This window comes from Pristiophorus japonicus, chromosome 1 (genome assembly GCF_044704955.1).
Source record: "Pristiophorus japonicus isolate sPriJap1 chromosome 1, sPriJap1.hap1, whole genome shotgun sequence".
Classification (NCBI taxonomy): Eukaryota; Metazoa; Chordata; class Chondrichthyes; family Pristiophoridae; genus Pristiophorus; species Pristiophorus japonicus.
The window spans coordinates 481,175,311-481,191,609 of record NC_091977.1 but is presented as its reverse complement, the minus strand read 5'-3'; the positions used below and the strand labels follow the sequence as shown (position 1 = coordinate 481,191,609).

At 47.2% G+C, this 16,299-nt stretch overlaps 1 protein-coding gene across 1 annotated transcript in view; it reads right to left on the bottom strand.

Moving 5' to 3' along the window:
• pth1r (parathyroid hormone 1 receptor) overlaps positions 1-16,299 on the bottom strand; it is a 113,959-nt gene that overhangs the window by 66,070 nt on the left and 31,590 nt on the right. The window contains exon 2 of the mRNA XM_070876518.1: positions 6,913-7,018. Within this exon, the coding sequence (XP_070732619.1) occupies positions 6,913-7,018 (106 nt within the window). The remainder of the gene's footprint in view (positions 1-6,912; positions 7,019-16,299) is intronic.

Genomic DNA, 16,299 nt, shown 5'->3' with positions numbered 1-16,299 from the left:
TTTTTTTGCACTTGATGCTGTGACTCAGGTTGGCAGGCAGTAGGGTGAGGGCATCCTGCCAATGAGGCCGCCACGGTTTTCCCACCTGCCCATCCCCCTCCTTCACACCCTCCTTCAGCACAAGCTCTGAGATGGCTTGTTAAAGCTGGCAAAAAGGATAGATCACTCAGTGCCTCTTATAAAAATAAATAATAATAAACTATGGAATGTTTCACAGCAAGGCTTTACACATCACTGAGAGGTTGAGCTCCTTCAGCAAGCAAACAACTTGGAGCCGATTTTATTATTTAATGACTTGAGTTCAATGGGCTGCCCTTGTCTCGCTGTATCAGCTCAGTCGCTTCTGCTATACTCCTCCGATGATGCCAAAGGTGTGAGAACCTGAGAATAGATTCAGTAAGGAGGGAAGTAAAGCTGGAATTGGAAAGCAAAAATGTAGAAAGTGAATTTAAAGGACAGAGGAAACAAAGGCTAGTAATTGTCAACAAGGAGATCTGACTGTACTAAATGGTTGAACTTCCCTTGTCTGGCACCCTCAGGACATGCCCTGTGCTGGATAAGAGAATTTGCCGGATGACGGGAGGTCAGCATTTCGGGCCCAGCTTCAGCACCTCAGTCGGCCCGGAGGCAGCGGGGAGAGGAGGAGCGGCCGGCCCCAGGACGCAGCGCGCCGGTCGCGGAGAGAGCCATGTGCGGAACATGAGGCCAAGGTTATAGTGACCGGTACAGGGACAGAGGCAGAACCTTGCTCGAGGAAGTGCCTTATCCTCCCCCCGCCTCATTTTGATCATCCGTGACCGATCGACAAGCTTCCGACCTCCAAGGGATTTGCAGTGAACGAACGGGAATTTGTGGTGGAGGTAAGGCCGTGTCAGGTCACCTTGCCAACTGGGCCTGCTCCCTGGCGAGGTCCAATCCCCAACCCCCGAAGGGGGTTTCGATCCACAACCCGGGGTGAGATTTGTCCACGGGGGGGGTCCGATCACTGAGCCCAGGGAGGGGCGATACCTGGGGGTGGGGGGGAGGGGGTTATGATCCCTGACCCGGGGTGGTGAGATCGATCCCTGGCGAGGTCCGATCCCCGAACCCGAAGCGGGGCGTCTGATCCCTGAACCTGGGGGCGGGTGATTGATCCCCAGGGAGCAGTGGGGGCGATGTCCGATCCCCGACCCTAAGGTGGGGCGGGGGGGACTGCTGGGGAAGCCTGCGGGGCCAGGAGGCCCAGAAGGATTGTTCCCTGAGGCTGTACTTGCCTTGTTGCAGCTACTGGGAATCCTTAGCCAGCGTGCCGACCCGGCCTCAGAGGGAGCACCGGAGGCGGCGGGGAGAGGAGGAGTGGCCGGCCCCAGGACACATGGCCAGCCCCAGAAAACAGCATTTTCTCTATCAGGCATATAACGTTCTTACAGACCTTACCAGGTACTGCTGACAACACTGCTGTCAACGACCTGACCGTGTTCTGCGCATGTGCCCCCCCCGGGGCCGGGAATGATGCCAGACAAGGGAGGTTGCCGGATAAAAGAGTGCGGAATAAAAGTGGTTCAACCTGTACTTCAATACAAGGAGTACAGCGAATAAGGCTGATGAGCTGAGAGTGCAGGTAGACACTTGGGAGTATGATATTATAGCTATTACAGAGACATGGCTAAAAGAGGGGCAGGTATGGCAGCTTAACATTCCTGGTTACAGGATTTTCAATCAGGATAGAGAGGGGGGTAAAAAGGGAGGGGGGATTGCAGTATTGATTAAAGAAACTATTACAGCTGTGAGGAAGGATGATATGTTAGAGCAATCACCAAATGAGGCCATATGGGTCGAACTGAAAAACAAAAAAGGGGTGATCACACTGCTGGATGTGTACTATAGACCCCCAAACAGTGAGAGGGAGATAGAAGAGCAAATATGTCGGCAAATTTCTGAGAAGTGCAAAAACCATAGAGCAGTAATAGTAGGGAATTTCAACTATCCTAATATTAACTGAGACAACAATAGTGTGAAGGGTATAGAGGGTGCAGAATTCCTAAAATGCATTCAAGAGAACTTTTTTAGCCAGCATGTAGTAAGCCCAACACGGGAGGGGGTGATTCTGGATTTAGTTTTCGGGAATGAAGCTGGGCAGGTGGAAGGAGTATCAGTGGGAGAGTATCACTAGTGGGGTGCTAGTGACCATAATTCAGTTAGATTTAAGGTAGTTATGGAAAAGGACAAGGTTAGACCAGTAATAAAAGTTCTAAATTGGGGAAAAGCTACTTTTGCTAAGCTGAGAGGTGATTTAGCCATAGTGGACTGGAAACAGCCACCTGAAGGTAAATCGGTGTCAGAGAAGTGGGAGGCATTCAAGGAGGAGATCCGCAGGGTTCAGGCCAAATATGTGCCCTTAAAGAAAAAGGGTGGGACTAACAAATCTAGAGCCCCCTGGATGTCTAGGGACATACAAGGTAGGATAAAGAAAAAAAATGAAGCTTATGACAGATACCGAGGGCTAAATACTGCAGAATCTCTCGAGGAGTATAGAAAGTCCAGGGGTGAGATCCAAAGGTATGTTAGGAAAGCAAAGAGAGCATGAAAGATTCTTGGCAAGTAAAATCAAGGAAAACCCAAAGATGTTTTATAAATATATTAAGAGCAAGAGGATAACTAAAGAAAGGGTGGGCCTATTAGAGACGATGACGGTAATCTATGTGTGGAGGCGGAAGATGTGGGTATGGTTCTTAATGAATACTTTGCGTCTGTTTTCACAAAAGAGAGGGGCGATGCAGACACTGCTATTGAGGAGGACCGTGTGAGGTATTAGATGAAATAAATATAATGAGAGAGGAGCTATTAAGGGGTTTAGCAGCTTTGAAAGTGGATAAGTCCCCCCAAGCCCAGATGAAATGTATCCCAGGCTGTTAAGCGAAGCAAAAGAGGAAATAGCAGAGGCTTTGACTGTCATTTTCCAATCCTCTCTGGTTTCAGGTGTGGTGCCAGAGGACTGGCGGACTGCTAATGTGGTACATTTGTTTAAGAAGGGAGAAAGCGATAGGCCAAGTAATTACAGGCCAGTCAGCTAAACCTCAGTGGTGGGAAAAGTATTGGAAAAAGTCCTGAAGGACAGGATAAATCTTCATTGAGAAAGACACGGATTAATCAAGGACAGTCAACACGGATTTGTCAAGAGAAGGTTGTGTCTGACTAACTTGATTGAATTTTTTGAGAAGGTAACCAGGAGGGTCGATGAGAGCAGTGCATATGAAGTAGTGTGTATGGATTTTAGCAAAGCTTCTGATAAGGTCCCACATGACAGACTGGTCACGAAAGTAAAAGCCCATGGGATCCAGAGCAAAGTGGCAAGTTGGATCCAAAATTGGCTCAGAGACAGGAAGCAAAGGGTAATGGTTAATAGGTGTTTTTGTGACTGGAAGGGTGTTTCTAGTGGGGTTTTACAGGGCTCAGTACTAGGTCCCTTGCCTTTTGTGGTATACATCAATTATCTAAATTTGAATATAGGGGGTATGATTAAGAAGTTTTCAGATGATACTAAAATCGTCTGTATGGTTGATAATGAAGAAGAAAGCTGCGGACTGCAGGAAGATATCAATCAACTGGTCAGGTGGGCAGAACAGTGGCAAATGAAATTTAATCCAGAAAAGTGTGAGGGAATGCATTTGGGGAGGGCTAACAAGGAAAGGTAATACACATTAAATGGTATGACACTGAGCAGTGTAGAGGAACAAAGGGACCTTGGAGTGCATGTCCACAGATCCCTGAAAGTAGCAGGCCAGGTAGATAAGGTAGTTAAGAAGGCATACGGAATGCTTGCCTTATTAGCCGGGGCATAGAATACAAGAGCAGGGGGGGTTATGCTTGAACTGTATGAAACACTGCTTAGGTCACAGCTGGAGTACTGCGTGCAGTTCTGTTCACCGCATTACAGGAAGGACTTGATTGCACTGGAGAGGATGCAGAGGAGCTTTATGAGGATGTTGCCAGGAGTGGAGAATTTTGGCTATGAGGACAGATTGGATAGGTTGGGTTTGTTTTCCTTGGAACAGAGGAGGCTGAGGGGAGACCTCATTGAGGTGTATAAAATTATGAGGGTCTAGATATAATGGATAGGAAGGGCTTATTTCCCTTAGAAGCGTGGTCAACAACCAGGGAGCATAAATTTAAAGTAATTAGTAAAAGGTTTAGAGGAGATTTAAGGGGAAATTTCTTCCCCCAGAGGGTTGTGGGAGTCTGGAACTCACTGTCTGAAAGGATGGTAGAGGTAGAAACCCTCACCACATTTAAAAAGTACTTGGATGTGCACCTGAAGTGCTATAACCTGCAGGGTTACGGACCTAGAGCTGGAAAGAGGGATTAGGCTGGATAGCCTCTTGTTGGCTGGCACGGACACGATGGGCCGAAATGGCCTCCTTCCATGCTGTAAACTTCTATAATTCTATGATTCTATGATTGTATGAGGTGCTCGTTCTCAAACTAAATTGATTCCTCCAAACTTTTACCGCCCTGGGTCTCCAATTCACCATTCTTCAAGTTTTAATTCTGGATGTTGAGTTTCACCGGATAGAGGGAACAACCCAGCCAAGCTGGCATCTGGGCAGGTGCACTTTCAGTTTGCAGCGGCAACACCCTGGCTATTGCTCGATCAACAACTGAGCAGTGCAAAGGTCAAATTATATCATCCCAGTATTTATGTGGGCGCTGTTTCACAGTTCCTGTCACATTTTGCACGTGATTCACAGTTCCTGTTGCCGTGTACACAGTTCACAGTACCTGTCACCACTTGCACACATTTCACAGTTCCTGTAAAATTTGCGTGCAGTTTCACAGATCCTGTCACCATTTGCAAACATTGTACAGTTCCTGTCAAATTTTGCACGTAATTCACAGTTCCTGTACCTGTCACCACTTGCACACATTTCACAGTTCCTGTACCATTTGCGCACAGGTTTACAGATCCTGTCACCATTTGTACACATTTCACATTTCCTGTTACCGTGTACATATTTCACAGTTCCTGACCAGTTGCACACATTTCATATTCTATTATGGCCAGATCCTTAGTTTCACCATTTAAAGTCCATCCACATTCCATTTAATTTTGCCACGGTCCCTTTAATCAGCGACATTGCTTTTCAACGCACCGTAGCAGTAATGTTTTTACTGTTAACTTTAAATTGCCGAAATTTCCCCCACTCCTTAAAGTCCATTACTTTACTCTAAGAGGCAGTAATGGGGCGTTAAGGCCGTTCCGACCGGGGGCAGGCGGTTGGGCCATCCCGTCCATGTGGCCGCCCCGTCGGCCACACGCCGACCCCTTCCCGCCTGGCGGTGACCCCTTTCTGCTTGTTGCCCCCGACAACTTTTCCCATGCGCCATTTTATTTTATTTGTCGGCCGACTCTGAAGTTGGCCCGACAATGGCAGCCACGAGTTTGTCCGGGCTGCCAACAGGCAGCCGGCACCTCATCTTGGGTGCTGGACCTCTGGCCCAGCCGAAACTCTCCCTGGTGGCCCAGTAGGCACCACTCAAGTAGCTGTAGAACTTGCACCGGCCCTCCCCTTTAACTGAATGACACTGATGACACCGCCCACCTTCCACTCCCGAACCACTTCCGCCCCTCAACCGCCTCAAACACCATCCGGAAAAATGAAATTCTTTAAAGATGCCAAGGATTGGGGCGGAGAATAATAATTTATTTCGGAAGGTATTTATTTTGGGGCAAGAGCAATTTCGGCCTCACTCTATCTTCCCCTGATCATTGCTACTTCACACAGCTACAGAATTTATCCTAACTCACACCATGTCCCACTCATTCACCACCCCTGTACTCACTGACCAACATTGGTTCCCTTTCCCCAAATGCTTCCATTTAAAAATTCTTCGGGGGAAATTGCCCCCTTCTTTAAGGCCCGTTACCGCCTCTAATGTCCTTTCCGCCCAGGGGAAGGTGGCAGGGCCGACCCATCTGCAATTGCCCCCGAGCCTGGGTGGCGGGAATGGGTTTCCACCACACCCCGTGTTTCCGTCCCGCCCGGCGGCAACCCCTTACCACCCCACGGGGGAAATTGCCCTGCGGGAGCGCGGCCACCGCCAGTCGGTGCCCCCAACAGCTTCACAAAGTGGGAAGCAGCCAGTGGCTGGGTGGTGCAGCCACCCTTAAAGGGGAGGGCGCACTGCTGTGGTCGCCATTTTGTTTTAATTGTCGGCCGACTCCTGAGTCGGCCCGACACTGGTGGCCGCTGGTTCGGCCGGGCCGCCAATAGGCAGCTCGGCATCACCCCTTGGATGCCGGGCCGCTGGTCTGGCTGAGCCCCTCCCTGGTGGCCCAGTGGGCTCCACTTCCGCCTCATAGCGAAGGGGAGGGGCATTGCAATGCGTCAGCGCGACATTATCACCGCCCCACTCCCTCGCAAACCTGCCTCTATACTGACTCAAACAGCGCCCCAAAGTGCTGGGAGGCAGTGTCAGAGTTAAAGAGCCCAATTTTCCGGCTCTTCTGACTCACGCCGGGCAGTAAACTTCCGGTTAATTCAAAGTGCCCTCCCCAATTTCCTGCCGAGGGCAATTTCAGCACCCTTGTGTTTTTAAATCTTGTGTTCAAAGCCCTCCATGCCCTCACCGCTCCCAATCTTTGAAACCTCCTCCGGCCCGATAACCCTCCGCAAACTCTGCATTCCTCTAATTCTGCCCTTGTGCATTCCCAATTTTCTTTGGCAGTCGTGCCCTTGGCCATACAGGACCTAAGCCTCTCCACCCCTCTCATCCTTTAAGACGCTCCTTAAAACCTACCTCTTTGACCAAGCCCCTCCTAATGTCGCCTTCTTTGGTGTTATATGTTATTGTGAACCACCTTGAAACATTTACTATATTAAAGGCACGGTATAAATATAAGTTGTAGTTAACGAAATTAAAGGACGGACTCACCAGCAGCTTTCCCCATTCTGGACTTCAACTTCTGCTCGCACTTCCATTTAGCGTGAAGCAGCAAGTAAATCTGTTCATCTCTGGTAATGACATCATCTGCATCAACCTGAATAAGGCAAAAGGAACACGCACAAAATTAGCCGTGAAAAATGGGGCAGAGGAGGAAGGACTTCTGGTTCAGATTCAGAAACCAGAGTCATCAATTTAAAATTGTCACTAGGAAAGTGTTGAGAGAAAGCTGGAAACATCACTTTTCTCAGAGAGTTGTTGGGGCATGGAATGCTTTATGACAGAGAGCATTGCATCTTTTGTGGGGAAATTGGATAAATATTTCAAGCAGAGAAGGATACAGGGTTATGGGGAGAGAGTGGCACAGTGGGATGGTTCTACTAAAGAGCCAGTACAGACGTGATGGGCTCATAGGCCTTCTTCTGCATTGCAAACCTCTATCGAATGTCATCAAGCCAGTATAAAAAGGATGGGAAATAATATTTTCTTCCTAATTTTCTCTCCTCTCCTGAAGATGTTGGAGGTGTGGCTAGAGGTTGAGGGTTGGGCACCGAGGGCTAGAGGTGGGAGTCCGGGGCCAGATCCACAGGTGTTGCGTTTTCTCCAAATCTCACCAATATGCCCATTCTGGATGTATGAGAGTTAACAGGTAAATAAACCATGGGGAGCATTACATCCGAGCCCATTCCTGTCCTCACCTGACATCTTTATGCACGCATTTGTCCAGCAGGGGTCACTGGACAGCAACCGATTCCCTTTTCTAGTTTGGAAGAGAGTTTCAAGAGTGCTCATGTCCTCAGGACAACAAAAATTGCTTCACAACTAATCTCTGAAGTGCTGTTGTGCAGGTAAACACATGCAGCAAGATTGCACAAGTAGCAAATGAGACCAGTTAATCTGTTTTTTTGGTGGTTTTGGTTGAGGAAGGCATGTATGTTGGCCAGGACACCGGGAGAATTTTCAGCTCTTCCTCCAATAGTGCCAAGGGATCTTTAACATCCACATGCTGTCAGCCGTGGTTCAGTGGTAGCACTCTTGCCTCTGAGTCAGAAGGTTATGGGTTCAAGCCCCCGCTCTAGAAACTGGAGCACACTCTAGCGCAGTATCGAGGGAGTGCTGCACTGTGAGATACCATCTTTCAGATTAGACATTAAACCGAGGCCCTGTCTGCCCTCTCAGGTAGATTTAAAAGCACTGGGATGAAGAGAAGAATCATCTATTGGAGGAGAAGCTTTTTCTTGTATCCTATCCAAGAAAAAGCTTGTCTTGGGTGATGTAGCCCATGGTCACTGTTATATCCTTGAACACATTTCTGATCCTCTTTGGAGGTCAGGGATTGGAGATGAATTTCCCAGAATTCTTTCTTTCCCTGAATTGGACTAAGGTTTTCATTAATGCGTTTCTTGCCTCTCGCAGGAAATTACATGGGGTGCGTTGGAGGGGGGAGGGGGTTATGTTCCTTAGTTGAAACATGGCTGAATGGGACAGATTGGATGGACCAGCCCGTCTTTTTCATACGTTCATATGTAAGATTGGTAATTGGCTCCTCCACTAGATATCACTAGCACATTTGGTAAGTGCTTCTTCACATCACATTTATAAAGCATGCTAGAGAAATCTAAGGAAAAAACTCTGATATATTTGATTCCTTCGATTCAGTGATGGACTCCTGGAAATTGAAGACAGATGATTGCACAGTGTTCAGTTCCATTCGCAACTCCTCAGATAGTGAAGCAGTCTGTGCCCGCATGCAGCAAGACCTGGACAACATTCAGGCTTGGGCTGATAAGTGACAAGTAACATTCACGCCACACAAGTACCAGGCAATGACTATCTCCAACAAGAGAGAGTCTAACCACTTCCCCTTGTCATTTAACGACATTACCATCACCAAATCACTCACCATCAACATCTTGGGGGTCACCATTGACCAGAAATTTAACTGGACCAGCCACACAAATACTGTGGCAACAAGAGCAGGTCAGAGGCTGGGTATTCTGTGGTAAGTGACTGACCTCCTGGCTCCCCAAAGGCTTTCCTCCATCTACAAGGCTCAAATCAAGAGTGTGATGGAATATTCTCAACTTGCCTGGATGAATACAGCTCCAACAGCACTCACGAAGCTCGACACCATCCAGGACAAAGCAGCCCACTTGATTGCTATCCCATCTGCCACCTTAAACATTCACTCCCTCCACCACCAGTACACTGTGGCTGCAGTGTGTACCACCTGCACGATCCCGAGGGATTGCCTATGATGATGATGATGATGATGATGACGTGTACCATCTACAAGGTGCACTGCAGCAACTCGCCAAGGCTTTTTCAGTAGCACCTCCCAAACCTGCGCTCTCTACCGCCTAGAAGGACAAGGGCAGCACACGCATGGGAGCAGCATCACCTGCAAGTTCCCCTCCAAGTCACACCCCATCCTGACTTGAAAATATATCGCTATTCCTTCATCGTCGCTGGATTAAAATCCACAAACTCCCTCCCTAACATCACTGCGGGAGTACCTTCACCACACGGACTGCAGCAGTTCAAGAAGGCAGCTCATCACCACCTTCTCAAGGGCAATTAGGGATGGGCAATAAATACTGGCCTTGCCAGCGACGCCCATATCCCATGAATAAATTAAAAGAAAGAAGCCTGAAAGGATTTCTAGTATCAGAATCCAAGATCTAGGATAATACCGAGGTACATACGATCATATGAACAATGACAGAGGTAAAGGCCCTCTGGTCCATCGAGCCTGTCCCACACAATTGTGATACCTTCTGTATCACAATATATACACTCTGCCCCACACAAAATCATGTGATCTCCTTGGAGAGACAAGAAAACAGGGCAATTTGGGGGGAAAAATCTAGGAAATTCCTCTCTAAACCATTTAGGGAATCAAAACGAGTCCAGGAGATCACTCTGGCCCTGAATTCCCTGCAATACCTACCTTCTGTAAGAGATGATCTCCACCCCAACCAGAAACAGGTCCAGCTCTGGCTTGAAGGTATTCAGCAAATCAGCTTCCACCGCACGAGACGGCAACCTGTTCCAGAAGTCCACTATTATCTGGGAAAAGAACCATCTCCTGACATCTAGCCTAGATCTAGCATTTTACAACTTAAATTTGTGACCCCTGGTCCTTCATAACCTATTAAATTGAAACAAACTTGTCAACTGGAACACAATCTATTCCCTTAATTATTTTTAAACCTCAATCAAATCACTTCTAAGTCTACGCTTCTCTAAATTGTAGAATCCCAAATCTTTTAGCTTATCTTGACAACTATGATGCATTAAACTGGGAATTAGTCTCTTGGCCCTCCTCTACACCCTTTCCGAAGCCTCAATATCACCCATCATGTGAGGAAACCAAAACTGGACACAGTATTCCAAGTGCATTCTGCTGTCTGGGATACTGTTTTTTGGGTGACATGTTAAGCTAAGATCCTCTTCTGCCTGTCCTATGGGATATTAAAGATTCCATGGCACACCTTTCATTCATGTACATACATTTAGCATCCTCGTATCTCTAAGTGCTTCACATACAATTAATTACTTTGAAATGGAAACCACTATAACAGCCATTTTGCATAAGGCAGGATGCCACAAACAACAAAGAGCAGTCATTCTGGATCTTTCAATGCTATTGGTTGAGAGAGGAATATTGACCAGGTAACCAGGATAAAAATGATTCTTCATTGATTACACGGGTTCTTTAATGTCCACCTTAACAGGCAGATAGTTTAACATCTCATCAGAAGGTCGGCACATCTGACAGCGCAGCACTCCTGCAGTACTGCACTGAAGTGTCAGCCTAGATTACGTGCTGAAATCCAGAAAAGAGGCTTGAACCTACTGACTCAGAGGAAAGAGCCAAGCTGGTACTTTGCCAACAATAACAGTTGTCTCTTTGGCAGTTTATTAAGCAAGTAGGGTTTTTTTTTCTGTGTTTTGTTTCCAAACAACTGCACAACTGACTGTCTGCTCAACTCCTGACTAATCAGTTGGAAACTTAATCGGAGTGTGTAGCCATGGAATTCGTCACAGTTGCTAAGTTCTAAATCAAAAGAAAGATAAAGACTTGCATTTATATAGCACCTTTCACAACCTCAGGACGTCACAAGGCACTTTACAGCCAATGATGCAGTCTTGGAGTGTAATCATTGTTGGAATGGAAACATAGCAGCCAATTTGCACACGGCAAGGTCCCACAAACAGCGTTGAAGTAATGACCAGATATTCTGTTTTAGTAATAGTGGTTAAGGGACTAACATAGCAAGCAAAAATAAAAAATGCTTTCATAGAATTATACAGCACAGAAGGAGGCCATCCTCCCATCACAGCAGCCCATTTGGAAAGCGGTGACAGAATCGGACCAAGTCAGTCTGGATTTATGAAAGGGAAATCATGCTTGACGAATCTTCTGGAATTTTTTGAGGATGTAACTAGCAGAGTGGACAAGGGAGAACCAGTGGATGTGGTGCATTTGGACTTTCAAAGGGCTTTTGACAAGGTCCCGCACAGGAGATTGGTGTGCAAAATCAAAGCACATGGTATTGGGGGTAATATACTGATGTGGATAGGGAACTGGTTGGCAGACAGGAAGCAGAGAGTAGCGATAAACAGGTCCTTTTCAGAATGGCAGACAGTGACTAGTGGAGTGCCGCAGGGCTCAGTGCTGGGATCCCAGCTCTTTACAATATACATTAACGATTTGGATGCAGGAATAAAGTGTAATATCTCCAAGTTTGCAGATGACACTAAACTGAGTGGCGGTGTGAGCTGTGAGGAGGACGCTAAGAAGCTGCAGGGTGACTTGGACAGGTTAGGTGAGTGGGCAAATACATGGCAGATGCAGTATAATGTGGATAAATGTGAGGTTATCCATTTTAGTGGCAAAAACACGAAGGCAGAATATTATCTGAATGGCGGCAGACTAGGAAAAGGGGAGGTGCAACGAGACCTGGGTGTCATGGTTCATCAGTCACTGAAAGTGGGCACGCAGGTACAGCAGGCAGTAAAGAAGGCAAATAGTATGTTGGCCTTCATAGCTAGAGGATTTGAATATAGAAGCAGGGAGGTCTTAATGCAGTTGTACCAGGGCCTTAGTGAGGCCTCACCTGGAATATTGTGTTCAGTTTTGGTCTCCTAGTCTGAGGAAGGATGTTCTTGCTATTGAGGGAGTGCAGCGAAGGTTCACCAGACTGATTCCAGGAATGGCTGGGCTGTCATATGAGGAGAGACTGGATCAACTAGGCCTTTATTCACTGGAGTTTAGAAGGATGAGAGGGGATCTCATAGAAACATATAAGATTCTGATGGGAATGGACAGGATAGATGCAGGAAGAATGTTCCCGATGTTGGGGAAGTCCAGAACCAGGGGACATAGTCTTAGGATAAGGGATAGGCCATTTAGGACTGAGATGAGGAGAAACTTCTTCACTCAGAATTCCCTGCTGCAGAGAGTTGTTGATGACAGTTCACTGGATATATTCAAGAGGGAGTTAGATATGGCCCTTACGGTTAAGGGGTTCAAGAGGTATGGAGAGAAAGCAGGAAAGGGGTACTGAGGGAATGATCAGCCATGATCTTATTGAATGGCGGTGCAGGCCAGAAGGGCAGAATGGCCTGCTCCTGCACCTATTTTCTATGTTTCTATGTATCATGCCTGTGTTGGCATTGTGAAAGAGCTATCCAATTAGTCCCACTTGACCGCTCTTTGTCCATCGCCCTGCAAATTCTTCCTTTATAAAAATATATTTTTCAGGAATATCTTTCAAGCTACTGTTGTTGAAACTGTTGCCTTATTTTAATGATGCATGTCCCACAGAAACAGAGGTATGGAGAAAAATTCCTCATTAAACTTATTCAGTTTTTATTTCAAATGGTGCTAGGAGGAAGGTTGATATTCAGGATCAGACTTGTGGCATACTAATCTTCAGAAATCTCCTGAGCCCAGTTACCATCTTAAGAGGACTGGATGGTGCAATTGGTTAATATATTGCTCTTTCACCTCTACGTTTGAATCCAGCTAAGGCTGGTGGCTGAGTGAGTTTTCTCATAGCCAATACAAATTTAGAAAGCAGACTGAGGGCCTCAGTTTAACGTCTCATCTGAAAGATGGCATCTTCGATAGTGCAACACTCCCTCAGTACTGCAGTGGAGTGCCAGCATTAATGATGTGCTCAAATGTCTAGAGTAGTTTTTGAACTCACAATCTTCTGACTCACTGAGCCAAGGCTGAAACTATGGGGGTAATTTTAATTTAAATGGCGCTGCGGGAAACCCATTGGATCAGGTGGAATGCTGGTTTTAGACCCCGCCCAGTGACTTCAATGGAGGATAAAATCGGGCGGGGTGCAAAACCCACAATACACCCAATCCCATCAGATTTCCCACAAATGGGTTATGTTAAAATTGCCCCCCTTCAAGTCAGATGAGGTACTGATTGAACTGTACAGCACTCTGGTCAGACGGAACCTTGAATACTGAGTCCAGTTCTGGTCACCGAGACAGAAGGGAGATTTATCAAGCACTGGAGGCAGTGCAGACAGAAGACAAAAGCTGATCCCCAGTGTCAGGTGTCTAAATTATGAGGAAAGGATGGAGAGATTTGGGCTTTTCAGCCTGGAAAGGAGGTGATATGAAAAGAAGATATACAAGCAAGTTCACGGAATGGAAACGGTGAATCTGAAATATTACTTTAAATTCATTTGAGAGTAGGACAGGTGGACATAGGTTCAAACTAGTAAATATTTTGACTGATATCAGACAATTCCTCTTCACAAGGATGAATGAATTGACTTGAGCCAAATGGCCTTCCTCATCTGTAATTATGTTGTGATCCTGAGACCTTTTCATGATGGTGAGACCCTCTTCTGATGGTGAGACCCTCCCCTGATAGTGAACCCTTTCTCGATGGGAAGAGTCTGTCCTGGGTGAGACCATCTCCTGAGGGGGAATCTCTTTCCTGATGCGGAGACTTCTTTGATAGGGGTCTGATTATATAGGTTGAACCTCCCTTATCCAGAACCCTTGGGACCTGGCCTATTTTGGATAAGGGATTTTTCTGGATGAGGGGTGATCACGTTAAGTTGGATGGTACAGGTACTGAGCAAAGGGATATCAGGCTGGCTGGCTTGGGGCTGGGAGGGATTATGGGAGTGGGGGTGGGGGCAGTGAATCGCGGGGTCAGGCCAGCGATTGCGGGAGTCGACAGCAAGGAAGGACTTCAATTTGTTCATGTCGGAGTTCTGCACATGCGCCACCCGGTGGCCAGGAATGGATCTGGACGAGGGGTGGTTCCAGATAAGGGAGTTCTGGATAAGGGGGGTTCAACCTGTACAACTTCCCCCCTCACCTGTTAACAATTGTCATTTTATCAGAGTGCTCTATAAAGTAGTTTTTTTTAGTTGACAAGTCTTGGTGAAGGGTCGTAAGACCATATGACAGGCTGTTGCACAAGGCCCAAAACATCACACAGTGAGTGCCTTTAACTAACTTACAGGAGGAGGTTAGTGGAAGTTCATCCTTGTTACTTCAAAAGTGCCAGCAGCGAGCTGAAGAGAGCAATTGTTATCATGTGATTCTACACAGTGGATCTGTGAACTCTACAGGGAAAAGGGGGCCTTCATTGCAAAGTATTGTCTTGGCTAGTATCACTAGACTTCATCGGGGAGATTGGACAGGTTAGTAACAGTGCAAGGGTTGAAAATCAGGCCACAGCGTAATGAAATTAGGGACACGGCATGTGAAAATAAAGCCTTTGTCCAAAATATGATAGTAGGTTTGAAAAGACTTCTTTGTAAATCGCGCTTTATCATCTTTCTCAGAATATATCACAGCGTTTCCTATTCAATGAATTACATAGAAGTAAAGTGATTGCTGTTGTTTAGGTGAATATGGCAGCCATTTTGCACACAGTAAAATCCCATAAGCTTTCTACCAGTATCCCCATTAGCCAACAAGCAAGAGGTGTACTAATGGTGAAATTCAGGACTGCTGTAAAGTTGGTGCTTCCCTCACCTTTTTGTGGCCATTAGCGCCGAAAATGTTTTGTGGCTGGGCCACCCCATATTTAGTTTCAAAAGTGAACAAATGGGTTCCAGTGCTAATGAACCCTTCCAAAGTGGATTTTGTAGCGGTGTGGCTGTCTTAATTTGAGCGTTATCACCACTGAGAAATTCAGCACGCGGTAAGGGTTTCTAATGAGCCAGCAAAAGGCCAGGCTTTGCAGTAAGGCCCTGAGGGGTGAGGGAGGTTGGAAGGATAGCAGGTATAAGAGGTGCAAGGACAGTCAACAGGTTAAGAACATAAGAAACAGAAGCAGCAATAGGCCATTTAGCCCCTGGAGCCTGCTCCGCCATTCAATAAGATCATGGCTGATCTGATCATGGACTCAGCTCCACTTCCCTGCCCACTCCCCATAACCCTTTACTCCCTTATCGCTCAAAAATCTGTCTATCTCCACCTTAAATATATTCAATGACCCAGCCTCCACAGCTCTCTGGGGCAGGGAATTCCATAGATTTACAATGCTCTGAGAGAAGAAATTTCTCATCTCAGTTTTAAATGGGCGGCCCCGTATTCTAAGACTGTCCCCGATATGTTCACTGATATGGAACTGGAGGCACTGATGGACGGTGTGGAGGACAGAGGAAGAATACTGTTTCCTGACATGGGGAGACCTCGCAGACAGGCAGTTCATAATGCATGGAGAGAGATTCCAGAGTGCCGATGGGTCGATGCCTCCCAGCTCTGGGGCGATGGGGATCCTCCTCCTCCTGCGCCTCATACTCCTCCTCATCCTCAGGTGACACTGCTGTCTCGACCTCCAGCGGCTGTCCCCCCATGATGGCCAGGTTGTGCAACATGCAGCAGACCATGACGATTATGGAGACCCATTGAGGAGATTACTGCAAGGTGCTACTAGAGCGGTCCAGGCACCGGAATCTCTGCTTAAAGAAGCCTATGCACTGCTCGATGATGCACCTGGTGGCACTATGAGCGTCATTGTAGGCATGCTCTGGCGCTGTCCTGGGGTTCCGCAAAGGAGTGAGTTGCCAAGTGGACAGGGGATATCCCTTGTCTCCAAGCAGCCAATCGCAATCCTGATTCGGGCCGGTGAAGATGCCAGGCACACTGGTCTGGCGTAGGATGAACGAATCATGGCTGCTGCCTCCCTTGCCCGCTGTCTGTCTGCAATGCCTTCCCCTGCATGCCGCCCTGCTTCTGACCAGGTGTACCAGGTGTTGCCCTCCCAACACTCCTCCCATCCTCAGGGTGAACCCTGCCAAGCAGGTTTCTGCAGCCCACAGGACTCCGCTAACGAGTCAGACCTGAAAGTTGTACAAAAGTACAGGGGTATGTGCAAAC